The following is a 27,253-nucleotide window of genomic DNA, read 5'->3' as shown; positions in this document are numbered from 1 at the left end:
CAGGAGATTGGGATCAGGTGGCAGGTTTACCCTAGCTTCCAGGCAGAGGGGCCTTCTACAACAACGGGGCCTGCAGGATCTCTTTCCTAGCAAGGGAAACCCTGGCTGCCACTCTACCACAGCCCACAGAGGCAGAATTGCAATTGTGAGAGAGAACCGTGGGCCCGGGCCTCACAGAGAGAGAACGGTGGGCCCGGGCCTCACTGAGAGAGAGAAGGTAAGAGCCCATGGGATCCAGGGTGCCTTGGCACGTTGGATCCTAAACTGGCTGAGTGGCAGGAGGCAGAGGGTGATGGTCGAAGGTTGCTTTTGTGACTGGAAGCCTGTGTCCAGTGGGGTACCTCAGGGATCGGTGCTGGGTCCCTTGCTGTTTGTGATCTACATAAATGATTTGGATGAGAATGTAAAAGGTATGATCAGTAAGTTCGCGGATGACACGAAAATTGGTGGGGTGGTAAATTGCGAGGAGGAAAGCCTCAGGCTACAGGACGATATAAACGGGTTGGTCAGATGGGCGGAAAAGTGGCAAATGGAATTTAACCCTGAAAAGAGCGAGGTGATGCATTTTAGACGGACAAATAAGGCAAGGGAATACACAATGAGTGGTAGGGCCCTAGGAAGTACAGAGGGTCAGAGGGACCTTGGTGTACATGTACATAGATCCCTGAAGGCAGCGGAACAGGTAGATAAGGTGGTTAAAAAGGCATATGGGATACTTGCCTTCATTAGCCGAGGCATAGAATATAAGAGCAGGGAGGTTATGATGGAGCTGTACAAAACACTGGTGAGGCCACAGCTGGAGTACTGTGTGCAGTTCTGGTCGCCTCACTATAGGAAGGATGTGATTGCTTTGGAGAGGGTGCAGAGAAGATTCACCAGGATGTTACCTGGGATGGAGCGCCTCAGCTATGAAGAAAGACTAAACAGGCTGTGGTTGTTTTCCTTGGAGCAAAGAAGGCTGAGGGGGGACCTGATTGAGGTGTACAAAATGATGAGGGGCATAGATAGGGTAGATAAAGAGGAACTTTGCCCCTTAGTAGGGGGGTCAATAACAAGGGGGCATAGATTCAAGGTAAGGGGCAGGAGGTTTAGAGGGGATTTGAGGAGGAACTTTTTCATCCAGAGGGTGGTTGGAGTCTGGAACTCACTGCCTGAAAGGGTGGTAGAGGCAGGAACCCTCAGAACATTCAAGAAGCATTTGGATGAGCATTTGAAATGCCATTGCATACAAGGCTATGGACCAAATGCTGGAAAATGGGATTAGATTAGACAGGGCTTGATGGACGGCGCGGACACGATGGGCCTCTTTCTGTGCTGTATAACTCTATGACTCTATGAGAACGGTGGGCCCGGGCCTCACAGAGAGAACACGGTGGGCGCGGGCCTCATGATTCCAAGGAGTAAAGTCAGGCAGTGGCCGAGTACGATATCCGGCAAGATATGAAGCAGAGAAAGGCAACATTTGACGAGAGATATCTCACTCCCAACCCACTGTTCTGCCCTGAAATAATGACAGGACTGGACGTGAGGCGCTGATGTAATCACGGCCCAATCAAGTCAGTGCAGCGGTGTAGCTGGTGATGTAGCTCAGAGGCCCGTTAACCAGGGGCTAGACAAAAGTCATTGCCAATACCGTGTGTCTGATAACACAATAACCAAGAGACGGCAGAGCAACCATCACAGCAGCTTGCTCAATCTTCAATCCTGAAATAATGCACTCCAAACTGAAGCAATGTCACGGGGAGTAGACACAACTCTTAACTCCTGCTGCGTACAGTTCAACAGGCAGCCGTCCCACAGTTTCCTGGGCAACCGAAGATAAAGTATCAGCGGGATATTCAACGTTATTACAACGAAGCCCAATCCTGTCCCCACCCAGTAGCAGACAGCACAGAGTGTACTGTGGCACCAGGTGGCAGTGTTAGCGCACACGGTCATGGACTGTATTGCCCTTACTGCCAGGAAAATAGGGTTATACGAGGCCTTTGGCAAGACCTCACCTGGAGCGTCGTGTAATTAGTATTAGACGAACCCCAGTCTCAGCTCACTGGGCTATGGGGACAGCAGTCATGCCTTGGATTCGCTGGAGAGATTTACACTTCGGAGAGAATCCGATTCAGATCGTTAAAATTATTAAGGACATCGATAACATTCAGGTAGACCGATTGTGTCAGCCGTGGCTCAGTGGGCAGCACCCTCGCCTCTGAGTCAGAAGGTCGTGGGTTCAAGTCCCACTCCAGAGACTTGAGCACAAAATCTATGCTGACACTCCCAGTGCAGTACTGAGGGAGTGCTGCACTGTCGGAGGTGCCGTCTTTCGGATGAGACGTTAAACCGAGGCCCCGTCTGCCCCCTCAGGTGGACGTAAAAGATCCCACGGCCACTATTCGAAGAGCAGAGGAGTTCTCCTCGGTGTCCTGGCCAATATTTATCCCTCAAACAAATTAACAAAAAAAAAGATGATCTGCTCATTATCACATTGCTGTTTGTGGGAGCTTGCTGTGCGCAAATTGGCTGCCATGTTTCCTACATTACAACAGTGACTACACTTCAAAAAGTACTTCAGTGGCTGTACAGCACTTTCGAGCGTCCTGGGGATGTGAAAGGCGCTCTGGAAATGCAAGTCTTTCTTTCCCTCTGAGAGTTCACGGGGTTGTGTAGAGCGAGGAACCACCCATTTAACTTCAGGAAGCAGGGCGATGTGAATACGGATATTGGGAGGTTCGTGTTTCTCAGAGGGTGACTGAGCTCTTGGATCAGCTTCCCGCAGGTGATGAAAACTGACTCCTTCCAGCCCTTCCAAAGCTATGAAACCGCAGCAGATTGCGGGTAATGACCAAAGGGTTGGGGGCCCTCCTGGGATTTGCCTATTCTACCATGAAGGTCAGAGAGGAGGAGGCTTTCACACAGATTCCTGAATTAGCGATGGGCGTGTTCTTTTCCTCCTCCTCCCGGTTTTTTGGGGGGGGGGGGCGGGGAGGAGGAGGGGGGGGGGGGGTGTTGCGTGTGGTACGTGGGGAATGAGATTCAACAAAAAATGGGCCAAGTAGGCATGGACTGAGGCCGCTGCATCCTACGTGCAGAGCATGAGCCATCAGACTGCACGCTGTCTATGATGGCACCATTACTCACCCAACAGTGAATCAGTACCCAGTCCTGAGCGCACAGGTTTTCAACAGACACCTGCAAAAGCTAACAGTAGAACATTCCTGCTCTGTCTCACTGACCACAGTCCCATAAACATTGCCTTGTTCAATCAGACAGGAAGTGACTGGAGGAAAATGAGAAAAAAGTACTTCCTCCCAGTCCTTGAATCGGCATTTCCCAGCGGATATTTCTACGCTCGTTTTGTTTAATCATCGAAGAGAGTGAGTCAGTGCAGGACCAGAATAGATGCAGCACACACACACACAGCTAATACAGGCAGGGCACAGGGAGAGAGAGGAGGAGGGGGGGTGAGACCAGGAATTGGGATAAGAGAGGCAGAGCGAGGGAGAGGGGAGACGGCGAGGAGACTGAGAGGGTCAGAGAGAGAAGGGGAAGCTAATCTCACATGACTGGGCCGGGCTAGGGGGGGGGGGTGGGGGGAGATGGGAAAAGAGGGACCGAGAAAGTGTGGGGGGGGGGGGGGGGGGAGGGGAAAGAGAGAGAGAGAGAGAATTGGGCAGGGGGTGGGGGAGGTGGGGTTCTGCTGGATCTGGGAGCCCAATTCATGTCCTCATCACTCTGAATTTTGCCTTTTACTGGCTGAACCTGTGTCCCCTTGTCTGACTGTCACAATCTAATTTGTAGTAAAATTCCAGGTTGACCATTTCCATTGCCTTCATTCCTCTGAGATCGTCCTCTCGGGCTGAAAATCTCAAATTTCTCCAGTCATTCCTCATCACTCAGACGGGACACGACGGAGGAAGTAACAAGGAGGGTCGATGCGTTTAGCGCGGTTGATGCAGTCTACGTGGATTTTAGCAAGGCTTTTGACAAGGTCCCACGTGGCAGACTGGTCAGAAAAGTGGGATGCAGGGGAAAGTGGCAAGTTGGATCCAAAATTGGCTCAGTGGTCGGAAGCAAAGGGTTATGGTCGACGGATGTTTGTGTGACTGGAAAGCTGTTTCCAGTGGGGTTCCGCAGGGCTCAGTCCTCGGTCCCTTGCTTTTTGTGGTATATATAAATGATTTAGTCTTCAATGTAGGGGGCATGATTAAGAAGTTTGCAGATGGTACAAAAATTGGCCGTGTGGTTGATAGTGAGGAAGAAAGCTGTAGACTGCAGGAAGATATCAATGGACTGGTCAGGTGGGCAGAACAGTGGCAAATGGAATTCAATCCGGAGAAGTGTGAGGTAATGCATTTGGGGAGGGCTAACAAGGAAAGGGAATACACATTAAATGGTAGGACACTGAGTAGTGTAGAGGTAGAGAGCGACCTTGGAGTGCATGTCCACAGATCCCTGAAGGTAGCAGGACAGGTAGATAAGGTGGTTAAGGCGGCATACGGGATACTTGCCTTTATTAGCCGAGGCATAGAATATAAGAGCAGGGAGGTTATGCTTGAACTGTATAAAACACTAGTTAGGCCACAGCTAGAGTACTGCGTGCAGTTCTGGTCACCACATTACAGGAAGGATGTGATTGCACTAGAGAGGGTACAGAGGAGATTTACAAAGATGTTGCTGGGAGTGGAGAATTTCAGCTATGAGGAAAGATTGGATAGGCTGGGGTTGTTTTCTTTGGAACAGAGGAGGCTGAGGGGAGATTTAGTTGAGGTGTATAAAATTATGAGGGGCCTGGATAGAGTGGATGGGAAGGGCCTAGTTCCCACAGCAGAGGGGTCAATAACCAGGGGGCATAAAGTAATTGGTGGAAGGATTAGAGGGGAGTTGAGGAGAACCTTTCACCCAGAGGGTGGTGGGGGTCTGGAACTCACTGCCTGAAGGGGTGGGAGAGGCAGAAACCCTCATCACATTTAAAAAGTACTTGGATATGCACTTGAAGTGCCGGAACCTACAGGGCTACGGACCAAGAGCTGGAAAGTGGGATTAGGCTGGACTGGATAGCTCTCTCTCAGCCGGCACAGGCACTAGGGCCGAATGGCCTCCTTCTGTGCCGTAACTTTCTATGATCACACTTGTGGCTGTTATCCATCTCCCTCCAGTGCCGTAATGTCTCTCGTTTCCTGGTGACCAGAACTGGACACAGCGCTCAAGTAGTGGTCTGACCAGACCTGGACACGGTGATCACGGTGCGGTCTGACCAGACCTGGACACGGTGATCACGGTGTAGTCTGACCAGAACTGGGCACGGTGATCACAGTGCAGTCTGACCAGACCTGGACACGGTGCGGTCTGACCAGAACTGGACACGGTGATCACGGTACGGTCTGACCAGAACTGGACACGGTGATCACAGTGCAGTCTGACCAGAACTGGGCACGGTGATCACGGTGCAGTCTGACCAGAACTGGGCACGGTGATCACGGTGTAGTCTGACCAGAACTGGACGCGGTGATCACGGTGCAGTCTGACCAGAACTGGACACGGTGATCACGGTGCGGTCTGACCAGAACTGGACACGGTGATCACGGTACGGTCTGACCAGAACTGGACACGGTGATCACAGTGCAGTCTGACCAGAACTGGGCACGGTGATCACGGTGCAGTCTGACCAGAACTGGGCACGGTGATCACGGTGTAGTCTGACCAGAACTGGACGCGGTGATCACGGTGCAGTCTGACCAGAACTGGACACGGTGATCACAGTGCGGTCTGACCAGAACTGGACACGGTGATCACGGTGCGGTCTAACCAGACCTGGACACGGTGATCACGATGCGGTCTGACCAGACCGGGACGCAGGCCGAGAGGAAGATCTTACGGTCGACCTGGTATATTACTTCAAATTAGATTGCGACAGTCAGACAAGGGGACACAGTTTCAACCAAGAAATAGGTAAATTTCAGACTAATATCAGGAAGATCTTCAAAGAGTGATGAAGGCGGCATGGAGAGGACTCCCAGGTGGAGCAGTGGAGAGGAAAAACCCTTTAAAAACTCTTTGCTGCAATGTGGATCGCTGGACGGATGAATTAAGATGGGAGAACTAGCCTCGCTCCTGTGCGTGATTAGTTTCCCCTTCTCTCTCTGACCCTCTCAGTCTCCTTGCCGCGACTCCCACACCCCGTCTCCCCTGCTCTGCCTCTCTCTCCCCCCAATTCCCGGTTCCCCCCCCACCCCCCCCCCCTCTCTCTCTCTCTCCCCCTGTGCCCTGCCCATATCTGTACACAACACATTAGCTGCGTGTGTGTGATGCATCCTTCTATTCTGGTCCTGCACTGGCTCACTCTCTTCGATGATTAAACAAAACGAGCGTAGAAATATCCGCTGGGAAACGCCGATTCAGGGACTGGGAGGAAGTACTTTTTTCTCATTTTCCTCCAGTCACTTCCTGTCTGATTGAACAAGGCAATGTAAATGGAATCGTGGTCAGTGAGGCAGAGCAGGAACAGGCACAGTGCTCAAGGGAAAAATATTGGTCAGGACTCCGGGAATAACTCCCCAGCCCTTCCTCAAAATCGTCTTTTACGTCCACCCGAGAGCGCAGACAGGGCCTTGGTTTAACGTCGCATTCAAAAGACAGCTCCTCTGACAGTGCAGCGCTCCCTCAGCACTGCACTGGGAGAGTCAGCCTGGATTTTGTGCTCAAGTCTCTGGAGAGGGACTTGAACCCACAACCTTCTGCCCCAGAGGCGAGGGCGCTGCCCACTGAGCCACCGCTGATATCTTTCCCCTCCTTCAAGTCTAAGTTTTTCTTCTCTTTCCTTATAATGGGTTTTCAGTCCAAGTAACAGGTGAATGTGTCCTGATCCAGAGAGAGAGAGCTGACTCTGTTGCGCTGCTGCACTGTTCCATTAGTGCGCGCGAGTCTGGTGCAGCAGGCTACAAAAACAAACGAAACTGGAAGACCGAGAGGATTCTCCATGTCCGAATAACCCAGGGAGAAAAAATTCTTCCACCTTTGTGTCTACTGGTGTTAACCCTCAGCCCTTGCTACTGATTTGCCTCAATTTTAAAACTCTCATCCTTGTTTTCAAATCCCTCCGTGGCCTTGCCCCTCCCCATCTCTGAAACCTCCTCCAGCCCTCAACCCTCAGAGATCTCTGCACGCCTCGAATTCTGCCATCTTGCGCAGCCCCGATTTTAATCGCGCCATTATTGGTGGCCGTGCCTTCAGCTGCCGAGGCTCTAAGCTCTGGAACCCCCTCCTTAAACTCTCCACCTCCCTCCTCCTTTAAGATGCTCTTTAAAACCTACCTCTTTGACCAAACTCCTCTTCTATTATCACTTCATGTGGCTTGGTGTCAAATTTTGTCCGAAAGCCTTCCTGTGAAGCACCGTCGGACATTTTACTACGTTAAAGGCGTTATGTATTGAGTTAGATATATTTCTTAAGGCTAAAGGGATCAAGGGATATGGGGAGAAGGCAGGGACCGGGTACTGAATTTGGATGATCAGCCATGATCTCATTGAATGGCGGAGCAGGCTCGAGGGGCCGAATGGCCTACTCCTGCTCCTATCTTCTATGTTTCTATGTAAATGCAAGTTGCCAACCGGAAGGAACAACCTTTCACTGTAGAACTCCATAGAGTTACAACACAGAGACAGGCCAGTGTTTATCCGAATCCCATGTGCCCAAATCCTTTCATTCCTTTCGCAAAACTTTCCAGAATTTCTAAAACCTCGCCCATCCCTTTTTCCGCTGCAGTGGGGAAAAAATCCCTAATTTTCTGAACCTTTTCGTCATAACTCTTGTTCCTGGGATCCCCCCCCACCGAGTTCACTGTCCCCCCCTTTCCAAAGCTCGAATATCCTTCCTGTAAAGAGGTGCCCAGAGCGACACGACGGTACTCCAACTGTGGCCTAACCAACGTCTTGTACAAAGGCCACGTCAGCTGTGGCTCAGAGTCAGAAGGCTGTGGGCTCAAGTCCCACTCCGGAGACTCGAGCGCATAATCCAGGCTGACACTCCCAGTGCGGTACTGAGGGAGCGCTGCACTGTCGGAGGTGCCGTCTTTCGGACGAGACATTAAACCGAGGCCCCGTCTGCTCTCACAGGTGGACGTTAAAGATCCCGTGGCACTATTTTGAAAAAGAGCTGGGGGGTTCTCCCCGGTGTCCTGAGGCCAATATTCATCCCTCAACCAATATCACTAAAACAGATTATCTGGTCATTATTGCTGTTTGTGGGAGCTTGCTGTGCGCAGATTGGCTGCCACATATCCTACATTACAGCAGTGACTACACTCCAAAAGTACTTCATTGGCTGTAAAGCGCTTTGGGGCGTCCCGAGGTCATGAAAGGCGCTATAGAAAGGCAAGACTTTCTTTTGTCACACAATCTGAAGCCAGGGTGGGCGCCTTCAATTTGTGGAAATCCAACAAGAAACGGATCTTGGAGCAGAAACAAAAATCAAAATGCTGAAAAGAGTCAGCCTCTGCGGAGAGAAGAGAGTTCACGTTGCAGGTGTCGACACTTGGCGAGAAGCGCAGGTCGTGGACTACACCCGACCCGATACCGCCCCTTCTCTCTCTGCGGGTCCTCATTGACCTGCAGCGAGTTTCCAGCAGTCCCTACCCTCGTTTGTGATCGGGTATGCTGGACCACCGATCACTGCTTCCCTGTGTCGCACATATAACCGAGAGATATAAATTACCCGCAGAGAGGCAGGCTGTGAAATATCATCTGTCATAATGGAGGAGATGGAAACTTAATAAGTGCTTGAGGCAGGGGCAGGGCTGCCGGGATTGTGGTGGTTACTTCCATATGAATGAAGGGCCGCTCCGATTACACTACTTCATTCCTGCTGCTCAAACCAGCCAAATCTGACACGCAAGAACAGCTGGGAATGTGGGCAAGCTGGAACTCAGACTGGCTGGTGCCTTTCACCTTGTTGGCACCGCAGCTCTCGCACAGCCCGGGTTCCTGCTGCTGAATCAGAGCCGCAAACTAGCTCAGCCAGTGTTCACCAGCATTCCGCAAAATGCAACACGTCCAGCACAATATGAAAACACCCAGTTGAACAATTACAGGCTTTATCCTTCCATACTGGTGGGTACAGGTCTGTCGCTGTATAACACGGGGTACAGGTCTGTCGCTGTATAACACGGGGTACAGTACTGGTGGGTACAGGTCTGTCGCTGTATAACACGGGGTACAGGTCTGTCACTGTATAACACGGGTACAGTACTGGTGGGTACAGGTCTGTCACTGTATAACACTGGGTACAGTACTGGTGGGGACAGGTCTGTCGCTGTATAACACTGGGGTACAGTACTGGTGGGTACAGGTCTGTCACTGTATAACACTGGGGTACAGTACTGGTGGGTACAGGTCTGTCACTGTATAACACTGGGGTACAGTACTGGTGGGTACAGGTCTGTCACTGTATAACACTGGGGTACAGTACTGGTGGGTACAGGTCTGTCACTGTATAACACTGGGGTACAGTACTGGTGGGGACAGGTCTGTCGCTGTATAACACTGGGGTACAGTACTGGTGGGTACAGGTCTGTCACTGTATAACACGGGGGTACAGTACTGGTGGGTACAGGTCTGTCACTGTATAACACGGGTACAGTACTGGTGGATACAGGTCTGTCACTGTATAACACTGGGGTACAGTACTGGTGGGTACAGGTCTGTCACTGTATAACACTGGAGTACAGTACTGGTGGGTACAGGTCTGTCACTGTATAACACGGGGTACAGTACTGGTGGGTACAGGTCTGTCACTGTATAACACTGGGGTACAGTACTGGTGGGTACAGGTCTGTCACTGTATAACACGGGGTACAGTACTGGTGGGTACAGGTCTGTCACTGTATAACACGGGGTACAGTACTGGTGGGTACAGGTCTGTCACTGTATAACACTGGGGTACAGTACTGGTGGGTACAGGTCTGTCACTGTATAACACTGGAGTACAGTACTGGTGGGTACAGGTCTGTCACTGTATAACACGGGGTACAGTACTGGTGGGTACAGGTCTGTCACTGTATAACACTGGGGTACAGTACTGGTGGATACAGGTCTGTCACTGTATAACACGGGGTACAGTACTGGTGGGTACAGGTCTGTCACTGTATAACACGGGGTACAGTACTGGTGGGTACAGGTCTGTCACTGTATAACACTGGGGTACAGTACTGGTGGATACAGGTCTGTCACTGTATAACACTGGGGTACAGTACTGGTGGGTACAGGTCTGTCACTGTATAACACTGGGGTACAGTACTGGTGGGTACAGGTCTGTCACTGTATAACACTGGGGTACAGTACTGGTGGATACAGGTCTGTCACTGTATAACACTGGGGTACAGTACTGGTGGGTACAGGTCTGTCACTGTATAACACTGGGGTACAGTACTGGTGGGTACAGGTCTGTCACTGTATAACACTGGGGTACAGTACTGGTGGATACAGGTCTGTCACTGTATAACACGGGGTACAGTACTGGTGGATACAGGTCTGCCCGAATGACAAATTAAAGAGGTTAAGAAAAGGATAAAGGAAAGCAAATGGAAGTATGTGGACAGAACAAAAAATATTAACAGTATTATCCAAATACATCAGTAAAACGAGAATTGCACGTGTGAGGTGGGCTCCCAGGTGGCGCGGAGAGTGAGTTAGTTCGTGATAATCAGAGCTTGGCAGGGATAATGAACAACTACTTCACTCCAGTGTTTACACAGGAGGAGGATGTTTGGGGAAATGTAAATCTTGAATTGGATAAAAGCCGGTTGATGGTATTATAGTAAAATAAAAGGAAAGTATTAGTGAAGTTAGTTAACTAAAGGAGGACCTGAGTGAATACGCCCACGGTTAGAATCATAGAAAAATTATGACAGAAGGAAGCCATTCGGCCCATCGTGTCCGTGCTGGTCGGAAAAGAGCTCTCCACCCTAATCCCACCTTCCAGCACCAGGTCCGTAGCCCTGTAGGTTACGGCACTTCAAGTGCATATCCAAGTACTTTTTAAATGTGATGAGGGTTTCTGCCTCTACCACCCTTTCAGGCAGTGAGTTCCAGACCCCCACCACCCTCTGGGTGAAAAGATTTCTCCTCAACTCCCCTCTAATCATTCTACCAGTTACTTTAAACCTATGCCCCCTGGTTATTGACCTCTCTGCTAAGGGAAATAGATCCTTCCTAGCCACTCTATCCAGGCCCCTCATAATTTCATACATCTCTATTAAATCTCCCCTCAGCCTCCTCTGTTCCAAGGAAAATAACCCCAGCCGATCCAATCTTTCCTCATAGTAAGTTTTCCAGTCCTGGCAACATCCTCATAAATCTCCTCTGCACCCCCTCTAGTGCAATCACATCCTTCCTGTAATGTGGTGACCAGAACTGCACGCAGTACTCAAGCTAAGGCCTAACCAGTGTCGTATACAGTTCCAGTATAACCTCCCTGCTCTCAGGACATCCAAAAGCGCTTTACAGCCAATGAATAATGCCCAGATAATGTTTTTAGTTCTGTTGATTGAGGGATAAATATTGGCCAGGACTCCGGGGAGAACGCCCCTGCTCTTTTAGTGCCGTGGGATCTTTTACATCCACCTGAGAGAGCAGACGGTTTAACGTCTCATCCGAAAGGCGGCACCTCCCACAGTGCAGCGCTCCCTTGGTAATTAAACCAACCCAGGTAATTATAGGCCAGTTAGTTTAACATCTGTTGTAGGGAACGTTCCGGAATCTTGAATTAATGAATTGATCAAATATCTAAGAGATTAGAAGCAGCCAATACAGATTTCAGAAAGCAAGATCATGCTCGACAAATCTGATCGAGTCTCTGAGGTGGTGGTGGACGGGGAAATGTAGCGGATGTGGTGTACCTGGACTTTCAGAAAGTCGTAGCCAAGGGACCACACAGGAGACTGTTGGAGAAGATCAAGGGCTATGGAATTAGGGGGAGGGTAGCAAACTGGTTAGGAGGTAGGAAAGGGCGGGCACATGGGGTTAGGACACTGCTCGTGTGGAAGACAAACACCAACACGGACCTTTCACCCCACCAGCCTCCACATTCAACCCATCATCCTCCACCAGTTCCGCCACCTCCGACGTGATCCCACCACCAAACGCATCTTCCCCTCCCCTTTCAGCATTCCGTAGGGACCACTCCCTCCGAGACACCCTAGTCCACTCCTCTATCACCCCCAGCATCCCTTCCCCTGGCACCCTCCCGTGCAAGCGCAGGAGATGCAACACCTGCCCTTATACCTCCCCCCTCCCCACTGTCCAGGGCCCCAAACACCCCTTCCAGGTGAAACAGCGATTTACTTGTACTTCTTGCAATCTAGTATACTGTATTCGCTGCTCACGATGTGGTCTCCTCTACATTGGGGGAGACCAAACGCAGATTGGGTGACCGCTTTGCGGAACACCTCCGTTCAGTCCGTAAGGGGGACCCCGAGCTTCCGGTCGCCTGTCATTTTAATTCACCGCCCCATTCCCACTCGGACCTCACCGTACTCGGGCTCTTGCATTGTTCCACGGTAACCCAGCGTAAGGAGGATCTGTGGCGACGGTGTTTAATGTGGGAGGGGTCTGTGCCCACGGTGATCTCAGTGTGGGAGGGGTCTGTGCCGGTGACGTCGAGGGTGGGGTGTTTACGTGTGGTGTTGGCCTGTTATTTTCTCTCGCTGTGTTTTGTCTGTTTTTGATTCAGCAACAAAACACTGGCGAGTTCTCTCGCCATCAGTCGGGCATTACTGGCGCGGAACAGCTGCTACATTTACCTAAAGTAGTGAAGCCCAATATAAATAGAAATCCCTTCACCGTCACCTCAGTGAACACTCATAGCCCACACCTTGTAACAATTCACCGGGAAAAGTGTTAAATCACTTCATCCCAGCACACTGTTTACTTCTCGAAATAAATTGCTCAATCCCTCTGCATCACCCGATGACAAATGGGAGGCTCCCTTTTCGCAACTCAACAGGTGATTACTCAGATACCTGGAATTCCTTTGTGAGGCACGTTTCCCCCTGCACGCGGTTTATTAATAGCAGTGCCCGCAGGTTATCGGTTACAACACAGCTCACACTGAGTGAGGCTTAATCACAGCAACCTCGTTACAACACAAACATCAGACTCTGCCGGCAGATACACACGCCGGGCTCGCAGAAACCTTACTTCTTCTTCTTAGGCAGTTCCTCGGAACCGAGGGTGGCTTGCATCCACATTAAAAATGAGTTCTCAGGTGACTGATGAGTCCAATGTGGGACCTACAGTCTCTGTCACAGGTGGGGCAGACGGTGGTTGAAGGGGCGGGTGGGGTGGGGTGCTTGGGTTGACGTGCGCTCCTTGCGTTGCCTGCGCTTGGCTTCCGCTTGCTCCCGGCGAAGAGACTCGAGGTGTTCGGCGCCTTCCCGGATGCTTCTCCTCCACTTTGTGCGGTCTTGGGCCAGGGATTCCCAGGTGTCGTGGGGATGTTACACTTTTTCAAGGAGGCTTTGAGGGTGTCCTTGAAGCGTTTCCTCTGCCCACCTGGGGCTCTCTTGCCGTGCCGGAGCTCCGAGTAGAGCGCTTGCTTTGGGAGTCTCGTATCGGGCATGCGGACAATGTGACCCATCCATCGGAGCTGATGGAGCGTGGTCAAAGCTTCGATGCTGGGGATGTTGGCCTGAGCAAGAACACGGACGTTGGTGCGCCCATCCTGCCAATGGATTTGCAGGATCTTGCGGAGGCAGCATTGGTGGTACCTCTCCAGTGCTTTGAGGTGCCTGCTGTACATGGTCCATGTCTCGGAGGCATACAGCAGGGCAGGTATCACTGCTGCTCTGTAGACCATGAGCTTAGGGCCGGGTTTGAGGTCCTGGTCTTCAAACACTCTCTTCCTCAGGCGACCAAAGGCTGCACTGGCACACTGAAGGCGGTGTTGGACTTCGTCGTCGACGTCTGCCCTTGTTGACACAACACACTCGTCTGCAGGTGCCCAGCTAGTCACAGTAACAAATGGTCATCGACCTGAAACGTTAACACTGTGTTTCTTGCTCCACAGATGCTGCCTGGCCTGCTGAGTGTTGCCAGCGTTTTCTGTTCTTATTTCAGATTTCCAGTATTTTGCTTCTGCCACAGTCGCTGAATCTTAGAATCTTACAGCACAGAAGGAGGCTATTCGGCCCATCGTGCCTGTGCCGGCTCTTTGAAAGAGCAAGCCAATTAGCCCCACTGCCTATAGGCCAGAAAATGTTTAATTTTCAAGCATTTATCCAATTTCATTTTGAAAGTTACTATTGAATCTGCTTCCACCACCCTTTCAGGCAGCGCGTTCCAGATCACAACTCGCTGTGTAAAAAAGGTCTCCTCTGGTTCTTTTGCCAATTATCTTAAACTAATGACCTCTGATTTACCATTTACCACAATCATGCAGTACAGAAAAGGCCACTCGACCCATCAGGTCCATACTGGTGCGTTTCTCCACATCTGCTACCTAATCGAATCCCACTTTCCTGCTCACACCCCATTCCATTTAATATTCCTCTTTTATCGAGCAACGATACGGAGCTGGGCATGACGTCCCCACACACACACACACACACACACACGGGGTGCTCCTCAAACCTGCAGCTGGCTCGGCGCGTACACACGGGAGAGCGCAGAGTCTGCAGAACGTTAGACGTGAGGGGGGGGGGGGGGGGGGGGGACAGCGACACTGCGCCCGCCAATCCCCACCCAGAGACAATGAGCTCCTCACAAACATGGCTACTCGGTGTAAAATGTACAAATACAGCCATTTTGTTTGGTTTCCTTGCTTAATCAACTATGGTTTTTAATTCTGTTAGAACAACAGCTTAAGTCAGCGCCTCATTATATACTGAGTAATTACACCAAGCACGATACTGGAGATAATGACCCTGGCTGCTGCATGGAAGATATTATTCACACACCGAGGCCTTTATAATCCAACAACAACAACTTGCATTTATATAGCACCTTTAACGCAGTAAAACATCCCAAGGCACTTCACAGGAGCGTTATCAAACAAAAATGAACGAGCCACGTAAGGAGATATTAGGGTAGATGACCAAAAGCTTGGTCAAAGAGATAGGTTTTAAGGAGCTTCTTAAAAAGGAGGGAAAGGCAGATAGGTTTAGGGAGGGAATTCCAGAGCTTGGGGCCTTGGCAGCTGAAGGCACGGCCGCCAATGGTGGAGCAATTAAATGCGGGGAAGCTCAAGAGGCCAGAATTGGAGGAGCGCAGAGATCTCGGAGGTTACAGAGATAGGGAGATTACAACCCAGGCAGAACAAACGCACATGGCTTTCTTTCCCCCACCACAGTCGAGTGACCTTGTATTTACATAGGGCCGTTCACATCCTCAGGACATCCCAGAGCGCTTCACAGCCAATGAAGTACGCTTGGAGTGTCGTCACTGTTGTAATATAGGAAACACGGCAGCCCATTTGCACACAGCAAGATCCCACAAGCAATTATCTCATTGAAACTTATAAAATTCTAACAGGACTAGACAGACTAGATGCAGGAAGGATGTTCCCGATGGTCGGGGAGTCCAGAACCAGGGGTCACAGGCTAAGGATAAGGGGTAGGCCATTTAGGACAGAAATGAGGAGGAATTTCTTCACCCAGAGAGTGGTGAACCTGTGGAATTCTCTACCACAGAAGGCAGTAGAGGCCAATTCATTAAATATATTCAAGAAGGAGTTGGATATATTTCTTAAGGCTAAAGGGATCAAGGGGTATGGGGAGAAGGCAGGGACAGGGTACTGAATTTGGATGATCAGTCATGATCTCATTGAATGGCGGAGCAGGCTCGAGGGGCCGAATGGCCTACTCCTGCTCCTATCTTCTATGTTTCTATGTGATAATGACCAGATCATCTAGGGTTTTTTTTTTTTTAATAAAGTGATGTTGGTTGAGGGATAAATATTGGCCAAAACACCAGGGAGAACTCCCCTGCCCTTCTTTAACAGTGTCGCGGGATCTTCGGTTTAAGGTCTCACTCCCTCAGTACTGCACTGGAGTGTCAGCCTAGATTATGTGCTCAAGTCTCTGGAGTGGGACTTGAACCCACAACCTTCTGACTGAGAGAGGTGAGTGCTACCCACAGAGCCAAGCTATCAAAAAAAACAACATGCAATTATATAGCACCTTTAACGTAATGAAATGTTCCAAGGCACTTCACCAGAGCATAATCCAACATAATCTGACACCTAACCACAAAAGGAGATATTAGGACAGATGACTAAAAGCTTAGTCAGAGAGGTAGGTTTTAATGAGTGTTATAAAGTAGGAGAGAGAGCTAGAGAGGTTTAGGGAGGGAATTCCAAAGCTTAGGGCCCAGGCAGCTGAAGACACGGCCGCCAATGGTGGAGCGATGAAAATCGGGGGATGCGCAAGAGGCCAGAATTGGAGGAGCGCAGAGATCTCGGAGGGTTGTAGGCTTTCTATGCCATTAAAAAATCAATCCAAATAGAAATCCCAATTAGCATTTGGCTCAATTTTCAAATCAGTAATTGAACCAATTGCACTCTATGGCAGTGAGGTGTGGGGACCGCTAACACAACAAGAATTTGCAAAATGGGATAAACACCCAATTGAGATCCTACATGCAGAATTCTGTAAAAGTATCCTCCGGACTCAAAGGAAAACCGTAAACAATGCATGCAGGGCAGAACTAGGCCAATATCCATTAATAATCACTATCCAAAAAACAGCCACCAAATTTTGGAAACACCTAGAAATGAGCAACCCCCAATGTTATCATTACAAAGCCCTGAAATGCCAAGAGAGGACCATAAAGAAGAATACCCTCAGTCAACTAGTCCTGGGACTCAGTGAAGTAACTACTAACACTACTAACAATAACCAGCCCCAGGACAGTGACAGCATAACACAAAGAATTCGACCCAACACAATCGTCGCTAAGCAAAAGGAAAAATATCTGTCATATTGGGCAGAAACAACAAAAACCCAAAGCAAACTCAATTGCTACTTGGCCCTAAACAGACAATACAACATAGCTGATTACCTGACCATGGTAAAGGATAGCAAACTGAGAAAAACCTTGACAATGTACAGACTTAGTGAACATAACCTGGTGATCGAAAAAGGTAGACACAGGCAGACCCGGCTACCAAGAGAGGACAGGATATGCTCTCACTGCAGTCAGGGAGTGGTGGAGACAGAGATGCACTTCCTCGCAGCTTGTAGAAAATATCAGGGCATAAGGGAGAATTTCTACCCAAAATTCACAAAAATATGCCCGGAATTCAGAAATTTGAATGACGACCAAAAACTCCCATACCTACTAGGGGAAGAGAGAAATTGTGTAACATTAGCGGCACACAATGTTATAGCTTGCCATAAACAGAGGGACAACCACTAAATATAAGAAGAGTATATATAAATTATATGAATGTATATTTATACACTCAGGGATATATCTGTTTATACACTGTATGGATAGATCTGTATTTTTGTGTACAAACATGAATGTTTTTCGATGCTTTGGCAACATAAGATGTAACTTGTCATGCCAATAAAGCGATTTGAATTGAATTGAATTGTAGGACTGGAGAATGTTAGAGATAGGGAGGGGGCGAGGCCATGGAGGGATTTGAAAACAAGGATGAGAATTTTTAAATTGTGGCCTTGCCGGACGGAGAGCCAATGTAGGTCAGAGAGCACAGTAGGGACACGGGCAGCAGAGTCTTGGATGAGCTCATACTTACGGAGGGTGCAAAGAGAGAGGCAGGTCAGGAGAACTTGAAGACACTGTGCAATTCTGACCCAGTTTCAATTCCAAGCCTGTGCTTGATTTGCTGACCTCAGCTACAGTGCTGCAATTGTCTTCAGCATTTCTGAGTTCGGGAAGGTTAAAAATCAGCAGTGCTGCTGCTCACTAACCACCGAATCCTACTGGGTCAGGCGAGGAACGGATCGGGTTTGGCTGTGATGCACTCAGTAGGCAGCACGCTCGCCTCCCGAGTCACAAGGTTGTGGGATTCAAGTCCCACTCCAGAGGCTTGAGCACAAAAATCTAGACTTGACACTGCAGTGCTGCACTGTCGGAGGCGCCGTCTTTCGCATGAGACGTTACACCGATGCCCCATCTGCTCGCGCAGGTGGACTATTTTGAAGAAGAGCAGGGGAGTTCTCCCCAGTGTCCGGGCCAATATTTATCCCTCAATCAACATCACTTAAAAAAGAACAGACTACCCGGTCATTATCTGGGAGCTTGCTGTCTGCAAATTGGCTGCTACATTACGACAGTGACTACACTTCAAAAGTATTTAATTGGCTGTAAAGCGCTTTGGGACACAGGTTGTGAAAGGCGCTATACAAATGCAAGCCTTTCCTTTGATGGCAAAACATTGTGCTGTCACACCAACAATGATCACTTGGACACGGTCGAGGAGGGCCCTGGCATCGGTAGAACTGTACATCAGCAGAGATGTGAAGATACACATACACGCCAGTCTGTCTCTGTAAAACCACACCCACTACTACTGAAAGTGCTGCTCTCTGCAACATACACTGAAAGGGGAACGGAAATACTGATCCCATCCCCCTCGAGTATTTGGTCTGTGCCAAAAGTGGGCCTTTACCCACAGAACAAAAACATTAGAACAATGTTGCTGACTACGAACAAACAGCATGAAGCTAGTCAGGTAGAACTGGTTGATTGAGTACACAGAGCTGAACAGCAGTAAACAGCCAACAACTAGAACAACAGAACATGGGCCAGCACAAGAGATTTTTGGCTCATGGGTCCATTTACGATTCAAATAACATTAAATGAACCAGGATTGAACGGCCACACAGAATTAAAAGGCACAGTTTCTGCTTCAATGTTGCCTGCCTTTAACGCCCAGTCACGGTCTCCGAGTCAGGACATGATAACCCAAACAATTTCTTCAATTCAGCAGAAAACCGCTGGAAATCAGAAACAAAACCCAAAGAAACGAGAGAACAGAATAGTTTCAGTTCAGACCAAGAGCCCACTCGCAAAATATTAACTTACACAGAAATTAGAACACAACCAATCCGAGCAGTCTGAACCCTCTGCACAAACTGGAATCCTGAGCCGGCATCATGCCCGTATTCCTTCATTCCTCTTCCCTTCAGCTCCGCTGCTCTCTCCGCTGTGCGGGTACACCACCCCCCTCCCCATGCCCCCAAATGTGGGCACACCACCCCCCAAACCCCCAAATGTGGGCACACCACCCCCCAAACCCCCAAATGTGGGCACACCACCCCCCAAACCCCCAAATGTGGGCACACCACCCCCCAAACCCCCAATTGTGGGCACACCACCCCCCAAACCCCCAAATGTGGGCACACCACCCCCCAAATGTGGGCACACCACCCCCCAAACCCCCAAAAGTGGGCACACCACGCGCCAAACCCCCAAAAGTGGGCACACCACCCCCAAACCCCCAAAAGTGGGCACACCACCCCCCAAACCCCCAAAAGTGGGCACACCACCCCCCCAAACCCCCAAAAGTGGGCACACCACTCCCCAAACCCCCAAATGTGGGCACACCACTCCCCAAACCCCCAAATGTGGGCACACCACTCCCCAGACCCCCAAATGTGGGCACACCACTCCCCAGACCCCCAAATGTGGGCACACCACCCCCCCAGGCCCGGGTCTTCCCCCCCCAGGCCCGGGTCTTCCCCCCCCAGGCCCGGGTCTTCCCCCCCCCAGGCCCGGGTCTTCCCCCCCAGGCTCGGGTCTGTCCCCGCCCCCGCCTCACTCACTCACCCCGGGGCCGCCCTCCAGCAGCAGGTGCGGCGGCGGCTGGCTCTCGGCGTCGCTGCAGGGGCTGAAATCGTCCTCGGACTCCTCGAAGGACGAGCAGAGTCCGGCCGAGGAGAGCGACGAGCCCGACAGCTTGCGGGGCAGAGGTGAGCCGCCGCAGCCGCTGTCCGAGCCGGGGGACTCCTCCTCGGCCTCGGCCTCCCGCACCAGCAGCAGCGACTCGTCCTGGGTGACAATCAGCCGCGGGATGGGCCGGCGGGGGTAGGCGGCCGGAGGCTGAGGCGCGGCCGGGCTCGGCATCTCCCTCAGGCTGGCCTCCGCGCTCTCCGGGCTTTTCATCGACCTCCCGCTGGCCGCATCAGCAGGCCCGAGCGGCGCCGCTCCTTAGGCGGACAACCCATCCCGGCCCGTCCGCCGCCACCGGTTTCGAGATTGTGCTCCAGGGGGGAGCGTCCCAACACCCGACCCGTACTCTGACGTCACCGCCCCGTGGCCATGCCATGCCCTGCTCCCTTGACGTCACTCAAAGAAGACGCCCGCGCCCACTGTCAATCATATGTAGGCTCCGCCTACTCCCCAATGTCAATCAGCCTGTAGGCCCCGCCTACTCCACAATGTCAATCAGCCAGTAGGCCCCACCTACTCCCCAATGTCAATCAGATGTACGCTCCGCCCACGCCCCCGTCAATCAAATATAGGCTCCGCCCACTTCCCTATCAATCATATGTAGGCTCCGCCTACTCCCCATGTCAATCAGCCTATAGGCTCCGCCTGTGCCTCTGTCAATCAAATGTAGGCTCCGCCCACTCCCTGTCACTCATATGTAGGCTCTGCCCACTCCCCATGTCTATCAGCCTGTATGCCGCGCCTACTCCTCAATGTCAATCAGCCTGTAGGCCCGGCCTATTCCCCATGTCAATCATGTGTAGGTTCCGCCTACTCCCGATGTCAATCATATGTAGGCTAACGCCTACGCCCCATGTCAATCATATGTAGGCCCCGCCTACACCCCATGTCAATCATATGTAGGCCCCGCCTACTCCCCATGTCAATCATATGTAGGCTCCACCTACTCCCCAATGTCAACCAGCTGTAGGCTCCGCCCATTCCACCTGTCAATCATATGTAGGCTCCACCCACTCCCCATGTCAATCAGCCTGTAGGCCCCGCCTACTCCCCAATGTCAATCAGCCTGTAGGCCCCACCTACTCTCCATGTCAATCATATGTGGGCTCCACCGACTCCCCATGTCAATCATATGTAGGTCCGACTACACCCACTGCCAATCATATGTAGGCCCTGCCTACTCCCCCTGTCAATCATATGTACGCCCCACCTACTCCCCCTGTCAATTGTATGTAGGCCCCGCCCACTCACCATGTCAATCATATATAGGCTCGGCCCACTCCCCATGTCAATCATATGTAGGCCCCACCTACTCCCCACGTCAATCATATGTAGGCCCCGCCTACTCCCCAATGTCAACCAGCCTGTAGGCTCCGCCCATTCCACCTGTCAATCATATGTAGGCCCCGCCTACTCCCAATGTCAATCATATGTAGGCCCCGCCTACTCCCCTTGTCAATCATATGTAGGCTCCGCCTACTCATCATGTCAATCATATGTAGGCGCCGCCTACTCCCTATGTCAATCAGCCTGTAGGCCCCATCTACTCCCCATGTCAATTAAATGTAGGCTCCTCCTACTCCCCCTGTCAATCAGCCTGTAGGCTCCGTCTACACCCCATGTCAATCATATGTAGGCGCCACCTACTCCCCATGTCAATCAGCCTGTAGGCCCTGCCTACTCCCCAATGTCAATCAGCCTGTAGGCTCCGCCTACTCCCCATGTCAATCATATGTAGGCCTCGCCTACTCCCCATGTCAATCATATGTAGGCTCCACCTACACCCCATGTCAATCATATGTAGGCCCCGCCTGCTCCCCATGTCAATCATATGTAGGCTCCACCTATTCCCCAATGTCAATCACCCTGTAGGCCCTGCCTACTCCCCATGTCAATCATATGTAGGCTCCACCTACTCCCCATGTCAATCATATGTAGGCTCCACCTACTCCCCATGTCAATCATATGTAGGCTCCACCTACTCCCCATGGTCAATCAGCCTGTAGGCCCTGCCTACTCCCCATGTCAATCATATGTAGGCGCCACCTACTCACCATGTCAATCATATATAGGCTCCACCCACTCCCCATGTCAATCATATGTAGGCCACACCTACTCCCCACGTCAATCATATGTAGGACCCGCCTACTCCCCATGTCAATCATATGTAGGCCCCGTCTACTCCCCATGTCAATCATATGTAGGCCCTGCCTACTCCCAATGTCAATCATATGTAGGCCCCACCTACTCCCCATGTCAATCATATGTAGGCTCCGCCTACTCACCATGTCAATCATATGTAGGCTCCACCTACTCCCCATGTCAATCAGCCTGTAGGCCCTGCCTACTCCCCATGTCAATCATATGTAGGCTCCAACTACTCCCCATGTCAATCAGCCTACACCTCAATGTCAATCAGCCTGGAGGCCCCGCCTACTCCCCATGTCAATCATATGTAGGCTCCACCTACTCCCCATGTCAATCATATGTAGGCTCCACCTACTCCCCAATGTCGATCAGCCTGTAGGCTCCGCCTACTCCCCATGTCAATCATATGTAGGCTCCGCCTACTCCCCAATGTCAATCAGACTGTAGGCCCCACCTACTCCCCAATGTCAATCAGCCTGTAGGCCCCGCCTACTCCCCATGTCAATCATATGTAGGCCCCACCTACTCCCTGATGTCAATCATATGTAGGCTCCACCTGCTCCCCATGTCAATCATATGTAGGCCCCACCTACTCCCCCTGTCAATCAGCCTGTAGGCTCTGCCCACTCCCCCTGTCAATCATATGTAGGCTCCGCCTACTCCCCATGTCAATCATATGTAGGCCCCGGCTGCTCCCCATGTCAATCAGATGTAGGCTCCGCCCACGCCCCCTGTCAATCAAATGTAGGCTCCGCACACTCCCCCTGTCAATCATATGTAGGCTCTGCCCACTCCCATTGTCAATCAGCCTGTAGGCCCCGCCTGCTCCCCAATGTCAATCAGCCTGTAGGCCCCGCCTACTCCCCATGTCAATCATATGTAGGTTCCGCCTACTCCCCATGTCAATCAGCCTGTAGGGTCCATCCACTCCCCCTGTCAATCATATGTAGGATCCGCCTACTCCACATGTCAATCATATGTAGTCCCCGCCTACTCCCCATGTCAATCATATGTAGGCTCCACCGACTCTGCAATGCCAATCAGCCTGTAGTTCCCGCCTACTCCCCATGTCAATCATATGTAGGCTCCGCCTACTTCCCAATGTCAATCAGCCTGTAGGCCCCGCCTACTCCCCAATGTCAATCAGCCTGTAGGCCCCGCCTACTCCCCATGTCAATCATATGTAGGCCCCGACTATTCCCCATGTCAATCATATGTAGGCTCCACCTACTCCCCATATCAATCATATGTAGGCCCTGCCTACTCCCCTTGTCAATCATATGTAGGCTCCACCTACTCCCCATGTCAATCATATGTAGGCCCCGACTATTCCCCATGTCAATCATATGTAGGCTCCACCTACTCCCCATATCAATCATATGTAGGCCCTGCCTACTCCCCTTGTCAATCATATGTAGGCTCCACCTACTCCCCATGTCAATCATATGTAGGCCCCGCCTACTCCCCCTGTCAATCATATGTAGGCCCTGCCTACTCCCCATGTCAATCATATGTAGGCCCCACCTACTCCCCCTGTCAATCATATGAAGGCACCACCTACTCACCATGTCAATCATATGTAGGCTACGCCTACTCCCCATTTCAATCAGCCTGTAGGCCATGCCTACTCCCCATGTCAATCATATGTAGGCCCCACCTACTCCCCATGTCAATCATATGTAGGCCCCGCCTACTCCCCATGTCAATCAGCCTGTAGGCCCCGCCTACTCCCCAATGTCAATCGGCCTGTAGGCCCCGCCTACTCCCCATGTCCATCATATGCAGGCTCTGCCTACTCCCCATGTCAATCATATGTAGCCTACTCCCCATGTCAATCATATGTAGGTTCTGCCTACTCCCCATGTCAAACAGCCTGTAGGCCCCGCCCACTCCCCCTGTCAATTTGCAGGGAAATTACAGAGAGGTGCAAAAACTATAGAGTAGTGATAATGGGGGACTTCAATTATCCTAATATAGACTGGGATAGTAATAGTGTAAATGGCAGAGAGGAGGAAGAATTTCTGAAGTGTGTTCAGGTGAACTTTCTTGATCAATATGTTTCTGGCCCAATGAGGAAGGAGGCATTGCTGGATCTGGTTCTGGGGAATGAGGTAGGTCAAGTGGAGCAAGTGTCAGTAGGGGAACATATAGGGAATAGCGATCATAGTTTCATAAGGTTAAGATTAACTATGGAAAAGGACAGGGAGCCATCTAGAGTCAAAATACTTAATTGGACGAAGGCAAATTTCAGCTGGTGAGAACGGACCTGGCCCGGGTAAATTGGAATCAAAGATTGGCAGGCATAACTGTAATCAAACAATGGGCTGACCCTAAAGAGGAAATAGTTTGGGTACAGTCGAGGTACATTCCCATGAGGGGGAAAGGTAGGGCAATCAAAGCCAGGGCTCCCTGGATGAAGAAAGAGATAGAGAGTAAAATGAAGCAGAAAAAGGGGGCGTATGACAGATGTCAGGTTGAGAATACAAGTGAGAACCAGGCTGAATATACAAAGTTCAGAGGGAAAGTGAAAAAGGAAGTAAGAGGGACAAAGAGAGAGTATGCGAATAGACTGGCAGCTAACATAAAAGGGAATTGGGGAATGTCACTCAAAGGGCTGACGGTGGATAGGCAATGGCAAACATTCAAAGACCGCATGGATGAACTACAGAGTTTGTTCATCTCAGTTTGGCATAAAAATAAAACAAAAAAGGTGACTCAACCGTGGCTAACAAGGGAAATTAGGGATAGCATAAGATCCAAGGAGAGGCCTTATAAATTGGCCAGAAAAAGCAGTAAACCTGAGGATTGGGAGCAGTTTAGGATTCAACAAAGGAGGACAAAGGGATTAATTAAGAGGGGGAAAATAGAGTATGAGAGTAAGCTTGCAAGGAACATAAAAACTGACTGTAAAAGCTTTTATAGATATGTGAAGAGAAAAAGATTGGTGAAGTCAAGCGTAGGTCCCTTGCAGTCAGAATCAGGGGAATTTATAATGGGGAACAAAGAAATGGCAGACCAATTAAATACATATTTTGGTTCTGTCTTCACAAAGGAGGACACAAATAACCTCCCAGAGATGTCGGGGAACATAGGGTCTGATGAAAGGGAGGAACTGAAAGAAATCAGTATTTGCAGGGAAATGGTGTTAGGGAAATTGACGGGATTGAAGGCCGATAAATCCCCAGGGTCTGATAATCTACATCCTAGGGTACTTAAGGAAGTGGCCCTAGAAATAGTAGATGCATTGCTGGTCATCTTCCAACATTCGATAGACTCTGGAACAGTACCCATGGATTGGAGGGTAACTAATGTTACCCCACTGTTCAAAAAAGGTAGTAGAGAGAAGACGGGGAATTACAGACCGGTGAGCCTGACATCGGTAATGGGGAAAATGCTAGAGTCCATTATAAAAGATGTAATAGCAGAGCACTTGGAAAACAGTGACAGGATCGGACAAAGTCAACATGGATTTACAAAAGGTAAATCGTGCTTGACTAATCTACTGGAATTTTTTGAGGATGTAACTGGTAAAATAGATAAGGGAGAACCAGTGGATGTGGTGTATTTGGACTTTCAAAAGGCTTTCGATAAGGTCCTGCATAAGAGATTACCGTGTAAAGTTAATGCACATGGGATTGGGGGCAAGGTATTGACTTGGACAGAGAACAGGTTGGCATACAGAAAGCAAAGAGTTGGAATAAACGGGTCTTTTTCTGAGTGGCAGGCAGTGACTAGTGGGGTACCGCAGGATCGGTCCTTGGACCCCAGCTATTCACAATATATATTAATGATCTACACGAGGGAACTAGATGTAATATCTCCAAGTTTGCAGACGACACAAAGCTGGGTGGGCGTGTGTGCTGTGAGGAGGATGCCGAGAAACTACAGTATGATTTGGGCAGGTTGGGTGATTGGGCAGAAGCATGGCAGGTGCAATATAACGTGGATAAATGCGAGGTTATCCACTTTGGTGTCAAAAGCAGGGAGGCAGATTATTATCTGAATGGCAATAGATTGGGAGAAGGGGAAGTGCAACGAGACCTGGGTGTCCTTGTGCACCAGTCGCTGAAGGTAAGCACGCAGTTGCAGCAGGCGCTTTTGAAGGCAAATGGTATGTTGGCCTTCGTAGCGAGAGGGTTTGAGTACAGGAACAAGGATGTCTTCCTGCAGTTGTACAGGGCCTTGGTGAGACCACATCTTGAGTATTGTGTGCAGTTTTGGTCACCTTATCTGAGGAAGGATGTTCTTGCCATGGAGGGAGTGCAGCGAAGATTCACCAGGCTGATACCTGGGGTGGCAGGAATGACGTATGAGGAGAGATTGGGTGGATTGGGCTTATACTCGCTGGAGTTTAGAAGAATGAGAGGGGATCTCATTGAAACTTATAAAATTCTAAAAGGACTAGACAGACTAGATGCAGGAAGGATGTTCCCGATGGTCGGGGAGTCCAGAACCACGGGTCACAGTCTAAGGATAAGGGGTAAGCCATTTAGGACAGAGATGAGGAGGAATTTCTTCATCCTGATTGACAGGAGTGGGCGGAGCCTACAGGTGAACCTGTGGAATTCTCTACCACAGAAGGCAGTAGAGGCCAATTCATTAAATATATTCAAGAAGGAGTTGGATATATTTCTTAAGGCTAAAGGGATCAAGGGATATGGGGAGAAGGCAGGGACAGGGTACTGAATTTGGATGATCAGCCATGATCTCATTGAATGGCAGAGCAGACTCGAGGGGCCGAATGGCCTACTCCTGCTCCTATCTTCTATGTTTCTATGGAATCCAAAAGTCTTCTATAGGCATGTCTTTCATTCTTTGGTTGACAGGAGTGGGCGGAGCCTAGAGGCTGATTGACAAGGGAATGGGCGGGGCCTACAGTCTGATTGACAGGGAAGTGGGCAGAGCCGACATGCTGATTAACAGGAGGAATGGGTGGAGCCTATATGCTGATTGATAGAGAGTGGGCAGAGCTTACAAGCTGATTGATGGGGGAGTGGGCAGAGCCTACAGACTGACAGGGAGAGTGGGCAGAGCGGTGCCGCTTGGGCCTGCTGATGCGGCCAGCGGGAGGTCGATGAAAACCCCGGAGAGCGCGGAGGCCGGCCTGAGGAAGATAGTATATAGGTAGTAAGAGGAGGGGTGGGGCCGATTAGGGACCAAAAAAGAGACCTACACATGGAGGCAGAGGGCATGGATGAGGT

General features: G+C 50.5%; 1 protein-coding gene across 2 annotated transcripts in view; it reads right to left on the bottom strand.

The window, feature by feature from the left end:
* LOC147096905 (inositol-trisphosphate 3-kinase C-like) overlaps positions 1 to 20,243 on the bottom strand; it is a 79,912-nt gene extending 59,669 nt beyond the window's left edge. For both annotated transcript variants that reach the window (XM_085973619.1, XM_085973620.1), the window contains exon 1: positions 19,782 to 20,243. In XM_085973619.1, the coding sequence (XP_085829745.1) occupies positions 19,782 to 20,117 (336 nt within the window). In that variant the 5' untranslated portion in view covers positions 20,118 to 20,243. The remainder of the gene's footprint in view (positions 1 to 19,781) is intronic.
* Between the last annotated feature and the right edge of the window lie 7,010 nt (positions 20,244 to 27,253).

This window comes from Somniosus microcephalus, chromosome 34 (assembly GCF_052327205.1).
Source record: "Somniosus microcephalus isolate GS21.2 chromosome 34, FLI_Smic_1.0, whole genome shotgun sequence".
Classification (NCBI taxonomy): Eukaryota; Metazoa; Chordata; class Chondrichthyes; order Squaliformes; family Somniosidae; genus Somniosus; species Somniosus microcephalus.
The sequence above is the reverse complement of the archived record's forward strand: the minus strand, read 5'-3'. Positions and strand labels throughout refer to the sequence as shown.